The sequence below is a fragment of the Tursiops truncatus genome, chromosome 9 (genome assembly GCF_011762595.2).
Source record: "Tursiops truncatus isolate mTurTru1 chromosome 9, mTurTru1.mat.Y, whole genome shotgun sequence".
Classification (NCBI taxonomy): domain Eukaryota; kingdom Metazoa; phylum Chordata; class Mammalia; order Artiodactyla; family Delphinidae; genus Tursiops; species Tursiops truncatus.
Genome location: NC_047042.1, coordinates 81,997,070 through 82,009,485, shown reverse-complemented (window position 1 = coordinate 82,009,485; position 12,416 = coordinate 81,997,070). Strand labels below are relative to the sequence as shown.

Genomic DNA, 12,416 nt, shown 5'->3' with positions numbered 1-12,416 from the left:
AGCAATGGTTCTGCCAGAGCTGGAAGAGAAGCAGTGTTTGGGTGGGGTGGGTCCCTCCCCGGCTGGGTCCCTCCCAGACCCCAGTGACCTTCACTCCTGACTGCAAGGGGTCTTGTCCTCCGCATGACCTTTCCCCATGGACGGGTCCATGGCCCATCTGGGCTGAGTGAGGGTCCTGGGAGTGGCCCCTTGAAGACCATTCTGACTCCCTGGGAAGTGGCTTTTCAGAGTTGGATCACTGCCCTGAGAAATGAGGTTGGAAACTCTACAGTCGTTGGTGGAAATGTCTGCATTCCTAAGAAACTGGCTTCAGGTCCTGATGGACAAGTGGTTAGGGACTAGCTAGTGTCAAAGTCCTTCATGGAAATGTTGATACACATCTCAAGGGCTTGATCACTTTGAGCTGGGTTTCGCAGCAATCTCCCTGCCACGTACCCAGAGGAATTCACAGAGGAAACGACTTGCTCCACCTACCAGCAGGATCTCTTCAAGTTTGGACTAACAACCCCCTTCCCCTGGAGAACATTCATCTCCCACAGGTGCAGATCCTCCCTGGAGAAAGCCTGTCTTCCCCAAACCCCAGCCCCATCCTACCCACCAAAGCAGAACTCACAGTGCAGAGACCCATGAATACATCCGGCCACCAGGCACTCTGTAATCCCTCCCTTGTCCAGAGCATTTGACTGTAGTGTGCATTTGTCATTTGGCTAAAACGCGGTAAGTTCAGAGTGGCACTAAAACAGAGTCGTAGATTTGAAAACTGAATTCTGGCAGTGTTTTGGCAGATGTCCTGCACATCACAGGGAAGCCTACAGGGGCACACCTACTAGGCTTGAAGTGGAAAAACAGGAATAGGAATGGTTTTTCTTCCAACTCTGCCCATCAGCGTGTGCGGATTTGAGAAGGGAAGCAAGGGAGGCAAGAGGGAAGCAGGGAGGCCGGGAGGGGAGGGGCCTCACCAGACCAGGTCCAATGCGCTAGTGGGAGAATTATAGCACTGCTCTCCTCACCCATGAAGCTCTGTCTTGGCTGAAAGGAGCACCCAGAGCCTGGAATCTCAGAAGGAGGAGGGAAGCCAATGATGCTTGGGGCAAGTGAGGGTCATCGTAGGGGAGAAAATGAGAGGAGCCTGGGGCAGGCACAGCTGAGGAGTGGGACTGGAGTGGTTCTGACCGTGTCTCCTCCATCACCTGGCTCAGCTTGGCTCAGAAATTCTTGCAGCATCGTCACTCTGGGCTGAGGCCCAGAGAACTGCCATCCTCCTAATTACAGGCATTTCTCACTGGTGTCGTAGTGGCTGTAGCGGCCCCAGCACCAGAGCTGCTCCGAGAAATTGTTTCCTTTCTTGCCCACTTACCCTTCCATCTGCCTCTGCTCACACTCAAGTCCTCTCTGCCATCTCTTCCTCGTCCTAAACCTTGCCAGCTCCTCTCACTCACTCACTGTCCCCATCAAGGGTCCTTGGGTTCAGGCACACAGCTCTTAGCAAAGCAGTCCAAGCCCCACGTACCCCCAGTCAGTCTCTCTGTATGTTTGTCTGTCCGCCTCTCTCTCACAGAAGCAGGCACTGGCGCGCATACATACACACACACACACACACACACACACACACACACACACACACTCCTTTTCTGTTTGGAAGCTCTGAATGGGGCTGGTGAGATGGGGAGCGGGCAGGGGAATACAGCTTGTTACTCACCAGCTCCAGCACTTCTTTGATTTTCCTCAGCAAGAATCGCCTAAGCCCTTTGACTTGATCAAGAGGCTGAGACTTTCGTGAGACAACCCTCCCCTTTTGTCTCATGCCTCAGCCCTTCCTTACCCAAAGCAGTTTCCCAGAAGAGCCCGGGTAGACCAGGGTGTAATATATACGCCCTCAGTTCCAATTCTTAGTACTGTAGGAGACTGAGAAACAAACTCACCTTCATTCATTCAATCTCTTTAAAGCATTTTATTGGATGCTTACAATGTGCTAGGTGATGGGGGTAGACAGGTGAACTAGGTGGACAACAGCCCTGAACTTATGAAGTTGAAGGTCTTTGGGGGAAGGCAGACATTAAAAAGTTAATCAGATAAATAATTACAGTCACACAAGTAATTAATTACATTTGCGAGAAGTGCTAAGAACAAGAAGTATGCGGTATTATAAGAAGGTTTGGCTTGAAAGCGGGAATGGAGCCAGGGGGATGGGGCTTGGGAGAGGCTGGCTGAGCACAGCCCACGCCTCTCTTACTTCCTTTCCAGGCTCCTGCAAGTGATGGATGAGAAGAGGCCAGCAGTTTATTTCCCCTGGAAGCCACGTTGCCGATGTGGTGCAGGGTACCACAACTCCTGCTGTTTAATAAAGAACGCTGCATGTGTCCTGGTTAGATGGATGAGCAAATGTTCCTGATTGAAGAACCACATGGCTTCCCTGTTACAAATGGATGGGAGGGGATGGGGCTGAGGCTGAGGCTGGGAGACTGAGATGGGGAGCCAGGTCTGAAAGTAGGGAAGAGTACAAAGGGCCAGCTGCATTGCTACACTCCCCTAGGGGCAAAGAACTCCTCCGTACTGTGGGTGGCTGCTGCCCTCTGATGGGCACAGGGACACAGTTTCCTTTTGTTCTATAGGGAAGGTTTTGGTCCAAAGTATTTCCAACTGAGCATTGTAGGGTGTGTCCCAAAGGGATGTCGGAGCAGCCTTCTCAGGATTCTTTCCCCAGTGCACACTGCAGCCAGGACTGGACAAGCCTCCATATAGCTAGGGCCCTGAAGCTTCCAATTTAGACTTTGGGTATGAAATTTTGATTTCTAAGGTGATGAGGGGGCAAGAGAGGAGGAGAAGAAAAAGAGAGGAATGTGGAATTCCAAACCAACTGTATTCAAATGATCCATCCCATTTTCTTTGTCTATTTGTCTCTCTTTCTCCTGGATGGAATTAACCCATGGCCTTAAAAATCTGTTTTTTATTTCCATACTTCCTCTGCTGAGTTGTGTGTTTAAAACTAACTGTGCCATTTTCTTTTAAGTGTAGAATAAATGCTTAAAAGCTAGGGTTTCATAAATCTGATGTTAAACGTTCTCCCTTTCCCCCTGTCACTATCAACCAGACATCCATCCAACCAAAATGTGCTGAAAGTAGATGGGGTTTGAGGAGAAAGGGAAACACTTTTCATTGTACCTTTTGTACTTTTTGAATTGTCTACCTACCCTGTGTTCAGGTTATGCCATTTAAAAGTAATTATTAAAAAAGGCATTGGGCACTTCTGTTCTGTACAAATGTTCTTCAGGTGCTGCAGTCCTGCACACAGGTCAGTTCCTGGGCCCAATGGGATGGCAAACACTGTCTGTGTTCCAGGATCCAGGAGCGCCCAGATCTCCTGGCCAGTGAGATTCCTCAGCCTTGGCTCTGTCTGATAAGCTGACCTGAGGAAAGATCTCCTGTCTCTGGGAGGACCTGGGTACTAGGTCTGTGTGTGCAAGCTGGATGTCATGTTTGTTCTGGGTGTGTTCTCACATGATCTTGCATGGTGCAGGCTATGATTTATTTCTAATTTTTAAAATAAATCTATATAGTTTTATTAAGACAAGAACTGACAATGTTGGTATGAAGTTAACATTTAAACAAAAGTTTTCACAGAAACCTAACCCCTGCCTAAAAAGATTTTACAAGGGAGTTCTAGATGCAGGTCTAGACGATGTCAAGAACTGATGGATCTCATGATTCAAGACAGCATTTTGGGTTTTAGTTAATTCTTAGGATTAAAAAAATTTGTTTTGTTTTAAAGTGAACCACTGCCCCAGTATGAAAATTTAATCTTCTCCTGAGACCAGGGCTTCTGAAATCATTCAATTCTTGAAGTGATTCAGTGAATTTGTGCTGTCAGTGACTGAACCCTGCCACCAATGGTTTCAAAGTTCAAAAAACAGAGGCTCCAAGAGTTTTCCACCTAAGAGCACCAGACCTTGTCTTTGCCTCCTCTCCCACCTCCTATACCACCCTCTGCCCTTCCCCAGATACTTCAGCCAGTGACTTGGATGGAGAAGCTGATATTTATAACTTCATAATTGGAAAAAAAGGGTCTTCTTGTCAATTTCAAGAATTAGCACCTCAAAGACAGAATGATCTGTCTGTGTATACACTCCCATAAGACTTTTCCTCCTCAACCAGTTTCCATCCCTCAAATGGCAGCTTTGGTAACTTCTTAACAGGCTTAGTCCTTTGTTGGGAATAGCATTAAGCTCAGGCAGGGAACATCTTGGCTTCTAAGTTTCAGGTATTCACAGCTTTCTTTTTCTTTTTTTTTAACATCCTTATTGGAGTATAATTGCTTTACAATGATCTGTTAATTGCTGCTTTATAACAAAGTGAGTCAGCTATACATATACATATATCCCCCTATCTCCTCCCTCTTGCGTCTCCCTCCCACTCTCCCTATCCCACTCCTCTAGGTGGTCACAAAGCACCGAGCTGACCTCCTTGTGCTCTGCGGCTGCTTCCCACTAGCTATCTATTTTACATTTGGTAGTGTATATATGTCAATGCTACTCTCTCACTTCGTCTCAGCTCACCCTTCCCCTTCCCCGTATCCTCAAGTGCATTCTCTATGTCTGTGTCTTTATTCCTGTCCTGCCCCTAGGTTCTTCAGAACCTTTTTTTTTTTTTTAGATTCCATATATATGTGTTAGCATACGGTATTTGTTTTTCTCTTTCTGGCTTACTTGACTCTGTATGACAGACTCTAGGTCCATCCACCTCACTACAAATAACTCAATTTCATTTCTTTTTATGGCTGAATAATATTCCATTGTATATATGTGCCACATCTTCTTTATCCATTCATCTGTTGACGGACACTTAGGTTGCTTCCATGTCCTGGCTATTGTAAATAGAGCTGCAATGAACATTGTGGTACATCACTCTTTTTGAATTATGGTTTTCTCAGGGTATATGCCCAGTAGTGGGATTGCTGGGTCGTATGGTAGTCCCATTTTTAGTTTTTCAAGGAACCTCCATACTGTTCTCCATAGTAGCTGTATCAGTTTACATTCCCACCAACAGTGCAAGAGGGTTCCCTTTTCTCCACACCCTCTCCAGCATTTATTGTTTGTAGATTTTTTGATGATGGCCATTCTGACTGGTGTGAGGTGATATGTCATTGTAGTTTTGATTTGCATTTCTCTAATGATTAGCATTCACAGCTTTTAAACAGTCTCTCGCAGTCCTCATTTAGGTTGCCAATGACATTTTTTGAAAGGATGAAATATTCTGGACACAGAACCAAATCATTATTAGTTGCTCTTTCCTTTGTTTCACCATTTCCCCCATCAGGTTCCAAATTTTAACAAAAATTATCCTAACCCGTCTCCCTTCTTTCCCACCCCATCCCTCCCACCCCAAATAATACACCAGTAATAGCCCAAAACTACATATATGCTACGCTGTAAAAATGCAGAGTTAACACTATTGGGAAGAAGGCTGTGGGTTGTGGAGATGCTCTTTTGAAGATCTACAGTATCTTTTGCTCTCCCACATCCCATTCTGCAAGTTTTGTCCTTCATAGAAGGCCCTTTGCTTTTCTCAGCAAAGTTCAGAATGGGTTGCCTTGAAACACTGACCCTCCTTCCCCTCCACTGGGATGGGTGTGCAAACCAGCATGGAGTGACGTTAAAGCACTTGGGCTGCTGTAGGGCACAGAAACTATACTGGCTCTTCAAAGGGCATCTTCTCAAGCCACCTCTATGGTGTCAAGACAAGTAGAACTCCTTTCCCCACTTGAAACCCACAGTCAGATGTGACAGGGGCTGGTACTCAAGAGAGTTAATTCTTGTCATCTTTTTTGTCATCATCCTCCGAGGGGTAGGAATGCCACATCAGCCTTCCCTCATAGAAGGATATGACAACCTGTGGGCACTTGACATTGGCTTCCTTGGCAGGGACCAGGTCAACCTCCTCAGAGTTTTTCCATTTCATCAGAAACATGAGTTCTCCACTGGAGTCTGTAGCTCCAATAATCCACTGCGGTTCCAAACCCTGGGCAAAGCCTCATGCCTTTTCTGACTCTTCTTTTCTTCTTTAGTTCACTCTCCTCCCCCTTATCTTCCGAATCAGAATCAGCTTTGCGCTTGCCTCCCTCTGATTTATCTGCCTTGTGTGCTGTTTTCTGTGATGCAGGAACTCGGCAACGAGGTCGGGGAGATCCAGGTTTTCTTGTGGCTCCCATGTGTCGTCCTCATCTGAGAACCCCTTCCACTTTAGGAGGTACTCCACTTTGCCCTTTCCCTCTCGATGGTCGAGAACTTTTCCCACCACATATTCTTCTTCCTCTTCTTCTAGCACCTCCTCCACTTTCTTCTTGTTTTGTTTTTTCCCCATAGTGCCCGCCAGCTTTCTGGTATAAAGGGTGACGCTGCTCAGAGCAGCGCCCACGAGCCCAAGGGAAATCTGTTCTGCGCTCCAGGCGCGTCTTGTCGGGCCGGCCGTGGGAGTGGCGACCAGTAAAGCAATAAGACGGTTGACTGTGGTTGAGCCCCTCACTGAAGCGGCGTACTGCAGGCCCCGGCCAACGGCCCTCCTTTTTTATTTTTATTTTTTTTGATTAATGTCTGTCTACCCCCACGAGACTGTATACCCCATGAGGGTAGGGGTCCCATCTTTTTTTAGCTCACCAATTTTATCCTTAGTGCCTGGCACATAGTAGGAGCTCAGTAAATATTTTTTTGAAAGAATGTGTATGATATGTGCCTATTTGTACTTTAGTAGCTATAATTTGTCTGCGAAGTGTTAAAGGCAGAGTTGTAGTTATCTGTTATAGTGTGACAGATATCTCATATTCTCTGAGAACATGAGAATTGTCCGAATGATGTACGTGACGTACTTGTGTTGATGTGTATTCTGGCTGTGTTTTATGCACGTAATCTGGGAGTCTGTGGTGGCACTTCACAAAATATTTATTAAACATCCATTATATGTTAGATCCTGGGTTAGGGCCAGAGTAAAACCAACTTCTCCGGCCTGTCCTGCTGAGTTTGGTATCGATCTCCAGGAGGTTAGACTGTAAGCAGTGTAGGAAATAGCGAAGCCAAATTTCTTTACACCGGCGGGGGCGGTACTTGGAGTAGGGGTGGAACCCTGCTCAAGAAGCTCCGCCCCCTGGCGTCACGATTTTTTCCTTCCGGGATGTTTTTCCCCCTTCTACCACGTTTTCCTCCGGACTCTTTTGAGTGAAGAGCACTTCCGGAGTCTCCCGGCAACTTGGCGTGGTCCTCTGACTAAAACCTGTCACTTGACTCGCGTGCGCGAAGCCGCGCGCTTCTGTTTCTCGGCCTTATGGCCGGGCTGACCCTGTTTGTGGGCCGCCTCCCGCCCTCGGCCCGCAGCGAGCAGCTGGAGGAGCTGTTCAGTCAGGTGGGGCCGGTGAAGCAGTGCTTCGTGGTGACTGAGAAAGGTAGGGGGCGGGGCGGTCGAGGACACAATTGGGGTTCCTGGGAGCCGGATGGGGGCGAGGACACCCAAATTTAAGCGACCCGTATAATCCTTTACCTGCCCCATAGTGAAAGGACTTAGAAGTTGAATTTCTTTTCTAAACGGATTCTGCTTTAGATGAATCCATACGGGCCGTTTCTGAAAGTCAAATCAGTCCCTTAAGTTTATGTAGCGCTTTCCGTTTATTATGCGCGCTCACATATAAGATCTTATTTGGTAGTAAATAACTAACTTTTAATAAAACACCAGTAAGGCTTATTGAGAATCAACTGATTGCCACGTGCGGTGCTTGAGTTCCACGTGTTATCTCATTTAATTTCCCCATCGGTCTTGTTGGGTGGAGACTTAACTCCATTTTACAGACGAGGAATCTAGGGCTTAGGGAAATTTAGTAATTTCAGGTTAAGTTCATACAGCTAGTAAGTAGTGGATTCAGAATTTGATCACCAGACCGGGAGCTCTTAACCAGTGTGTTATTCATTCACCCAGTTATTTATTCCGTAAATATTAATTGAATGTGTATTTTGTGCCAGGCAACTATTGTAGGTCCTGGGGATACAGCAGTGCACAGAACCAAACCAAAAACCTTGCTCTTGTGTTCCAGATGGGGAAGACAGCCAATAAGCACATAAGCAAAATATGTAGTGATAATGGTGATAGATGTTGAGAAGAAACATAAGGCAGAGGAAAAGGATAGGGAGTTTCTGTAGATGTGTGTGTGTGTGGTAGTGGGGAAGCTGTAGAGGGGTGAGAGGTAGCCAGGGAAAGCCTTTCTGATGTGAGAGAGTGAACATGTGTTTCTCAGTGGGAGGAGCAGCCTAGGCAGAGGAAGCTAAAGGATACTGAAGAGGAGTGTGTGTAGTATATTGGAGGAATAGTGACGAAACCAGGGTGACTGGAATGCCGTGAGTGAAGGGAAGAGAATTAGCAGATGCGATCTGGTGCTACCAGATCATGTAGGACCTTACAGGCGGTTGCAAGGACTTTGGCTTTTACTCTGAGATATGAAGCCACTGGTTTTGAGCAGGGAGCAGTAGATATGATATGGCTTGCATTTTGGAAGATTCTCTCAGGCTGCCGTGTTGAGAATAGGCTGCTAAGAATAGGGCAGAAGCGGGGAGACCAGTTATTAGGCTCTTGTGGTAATCCAGGTGAGAGAGAGGTCATGGTGTTGGACCAGCTGTTGTAGCCGTGAAGGTGGTAAAAAGTGATTGCAATATGGATATTTTTGAGAGTAGAGCTGAAAGAATTTGCTGATGGATCAGATGTGGGGTATGAGAAAAAAAAGAGTGTCGAGGAGTCAAGTCTGACTCCAAGGGTTTTGGCTTGAGCCGCAGGAGATGTTTACTGACTTGTGGAATACTGCCATACGCTTTGCATTCTGTCTGATGATTATGGCATCGCTATGAAGGAGGGTTAGCATGTATTAGACTGAGGAAGAATTGTAAGGGTTTTAATTGTAGAAGCATTTCTTACTCTTACCTGGACTGTGTCAAGGGGCACCTGATGTTGCCCAGAACATAAATTTAGCTTCCTTCCAAGTCATCAGTGTGTCTCTGTAGGTGGCTACCTCCTTGTCTTTCAGGAGAGCAACTGGAGGGAAGCAACATCCTGTGTACCTCTCTTTCCCCCCGTGGTGTCCAAGTATGTGATGAGTAGGCAGGCTAATAGTGTGCTAATAATCACTCTGTCCTTATCTTCTATTTTGTTAGTAACAGAAATTAGAATTAGGATTGTCGACATGGCTCTGATTGCTATACAAACCATAGCAGCTGCCTGGTTCTTTGTCATTTTAAGTATAGATATGGGCGAATGAGAGAATGAGAATGAGTGCTGTATAGCAGTGTTTCTTAAACTGCAGATCATCGTCCATTAGTGGGTCTTGAGTGGGTCATGATTAGAGATATTTTTTTAATGAAATAGGAGTATATCTATACATGGTAAAGGAGAAGTTTTCATAAAACTTTTTTTTTTCAGTTTTGTAAAAAACTGCATCCTGGATCCACTATAAGTTACGTTTGTTACTGTGGGTTATCAAAACAATTGAGAAACGCTGCTCAACAGTGGTTGGTTGTGTTCCGGGGAGGAACAGGCCTTTGAATGGGAATTCTCCTTTTGGGTCCTCAGAATATAGGCTACATGTAACCTTACCTGTTGCTTGTGTATGTAGTCTACATCTTTAACAGAAGCTGCTATTCCCTTTTTAAGAAAAAACGTGCTTTTCTGTCCAGGCAGCCAGATGTACTGAATGTTGTACTTAGTGGGATAGGAGGGAGGGGGTGTGGGGTGAGGTCTTACCAGTAGTGGTGACCTGGACATGCCACTTAACCTCTTTAAGATGGGAATAATTTCACAGGATTGTCGTAAAGATTCAAGTAAATGTGTGAGAGTGCTTTGTGCAGACATAAAGAACGCATGGTGTGTTTGTGAGCAACACCCTTCTGTTTTGTCACTGAACTCCTTCACCTTTCAGCTGCTTCGTTTTTGGTTGTACTGATCAGGCAGGGCCCTGATTTTTCTTGTTCTTGTTTTCTGAAAGGTGAGTGGGCAGGCTTTTGTGAGAAGGAGTTTCAAGAGAAAAAGAGATCACCAGATCATAGTATGCTTTCCTAGTGCCAAGTGTCAGCTTTAACCAGTTTACGTGGATCAGCGTCCTGTGTTAGAGGGCTTGTACCCAGAAGCAGATTGGGGTGTAGTTGTAAAAGGAGAGCGTGTGAGCTCTGTTTCTTCTTTGGGTAGTAAGCAGACTACTTGGTCTGTCCTTTTCTTTTTTGATGCAGTAAATTACTTAAGATTTTACTACACAAAAATATTAAACTGAAAAAAAATACCAAAAAGGGCAAAGGTGGGTTACAGTTGATAATTGCAACTGTTTGTCTTAAATGATTCGTTTGGAAAAAAGCGATGATGATATTGGCTTTTCCCTTCTTGGTGTGTTCTGACAAAATGAGATAAGAGGTTTACAGCCGCTTTAGAAAGGTTTAATTTGATATTGATTTCTAGGGTTTGGTAATAATTGTAATAGTGTCTGCAGGCTTCTGAAGTAATGTTTATTGTTTGAGGTTCTTTTTTCAGGGCCCCTGGCGTTCATTGCTGATCTGTTCTGTGGAGCGGTGGCTGAATTATTTCTTTGTAATTTTTGAAGCTACCATACTTACCTTTCCTACCTTCTCTGGTGATGTTTTGTTCTGTTTGACGTTGAGTTCTTCTTCGGGGGTGTAATGCATATCATGGGTCCTCCATATTCTTGAAATTATCAGGAAAGAAGGAAGAGAGGGAGCTAACAGCAAAGACACCACATTAGAAGAGGAAGCCTAACAATTTCTGAACAAAGAGGGGACAGGGGCCACTCATGCTAACCTTGTCTCTTTCTCTTTTGAGAATTTTGGCAGACTGGCTGGCCTGGCTGTATATTTGCTAGTTTAGGGCTGTGAGAATTTACTGGTTTAGGGATCTTGGCTTACTGTTAATCCCCCCTCCCCCCGTCCCCATACTGTTCCAGGGAGTAAAGCATGTCGAGGCTTCGGCTATGTCACTTTTTCTATGCTGGAAGATGTTCAGAGGGCCCTCAAGATTACCACCTTCGAAGGCTGCAAGATCACCGTGACTGTTGCCAAGAAAAAACTGAGAAATAAGTCCAAGGAAAAGGGGAAAACTGGTGAGTTTCTAGTAGCTGAAGGGAGTTTTCCCCCAGGATAGAGGGGGCGATGGATTGGCTCTGGGAGTAGTGTCTAGGCCTAAAAGCTTCCTGAATTTCCTCTTGATGTCCAAAATCATCCAGTGTATTTTGTTACTAGTTTTAGTCTTTTGTTTACTTCTGAGTCTGGAAAACCTGGTGTCCCTGGGCATTGCCATACTTAACCCTGTGTTAAATGCCATCTGTTGCTAGTAGCTTCTTTCCTGTGATGTTCGGGTCCGAGGGGATCACAGATTTACTTCATTGCCATTTATTTTTTAGAAAATTCAAAGTCCCCAAAGAAGGAGCTGCAGCCTAAAAAAGCCAAAGTGGCAGATAAGAAAGCCAGATTAATTATTCGGAACCTGAGCTTTAAGGTAAGAGACAGAGAAAACTAACAGTGAGTGTTCTGAAAGCTGTTGGAGCCAAGGCATGCTCATTGGTCAAACTTCTCACCAGGATGGTATAATTGGGCTTAATTCCTTCTGGGAACGAACTTTAGCCTTGTTGAATTCCGAAAATGGGCCTGTATAAACAAAAACTTATTAAGGACAGAGACTGTGAAGATGCCTTGGGGAAACTACTGCTGAGAAAGGGAGGGAAGGAAAAGCTCTCTGATATCTGTCCTTTTTGCCTGTATAGGTACAAAGCAAAATGTCGTCTATTTTGAAATGTTTGGTGTCCTAGTCTCAAAATTTAAAAAGGAGTGCAAATATTCAAGCTCTTCCTAGTGAACTAATTGAATAGTTGATGTTTTGTGTTCATTTGCTGTGATAATATCTCTTTTTCTTTCTTCACTTTTGGCTTCAGTGTTCAGAAGATGACTTGAAGACAGTATTTGCTCAGTTTGGAGCTGTCCTGGAAGTAAACATCCCTAGGAAACCAGGTACTGGCAAACCTTTATTTTGTGTGGATTAGATTAAGGTTATTTTACATAATGGTCTTTTTCTGTATCACCTTTGAACTAAGCAGAAACACAAGGTTCGGGTCATACTCTGTGAGCCCCAGATGATATGATATGTGTAAAGTATCAGGCACAGTGCTTGACAAATAACAGTGTTTAGTCCCCTTACGGTATTGCTAGTTAGATCAGAACTACTTTTAGAAGACAAGTTACAGTTTGAGAAAATGCATTGCTCTCCCCAAGCCTGTGTCAGGGTAACCTCAGCAGGATATAGGCTTGTGCTTTGGGCAAGGGGCTGACCGGTTGATAGGATTTGGGTCTTCTTGCCAGTCCAGGTTGCTGTAACATCCTTCTTAGTGTCTGTTGGTT

At 45.2% G+C, this 12,416-nt stretch overlaps 1 protein-coding gene and 1 pseudogene across 1 annotated transcript in view; one reads left to right on the top strand and one right to left on the bottom strand.

Moving 5' to 3' along the window:
• Positions 1–5,802: 5,802 nt before the first annotated feature.
• LOC117313540 (chromobox protein homolog 1 pseudogene) lies at positions 5,803–6,420 on the bottom strand (annotated as a pseudogene).
• Positions 6,421–7,234: 814 nt separating this feature from the next.
• Positions 7,235–12,416, top strand: part of RBM28 (RNA binding motif protein 28) — a 33,054-nt gene continuing 27,872 nt past the window's right edge. Inside the window, exons 1-4 of the mRNA XM_019924422.3 lie at positions 7,235–7,429; positions 10,970–11,125; positions 11,426–11,520; positions 11,954–12,029. Of these exons, the coding sequence (XP_019779981.1) occupies positions 7,312–7,429; positions 10,970–11,125; positions 11,426–11,520; positions 11,954–12,029 (445 nt within the window). The 5' untranslated portion in view covers positions 7,235–7,311. The remainder of the gene's footprint in view (positions 7,430–10,969; positions 11,126–11,425; positions 11,521–11,953; positions 12,030–12,416) is intronic.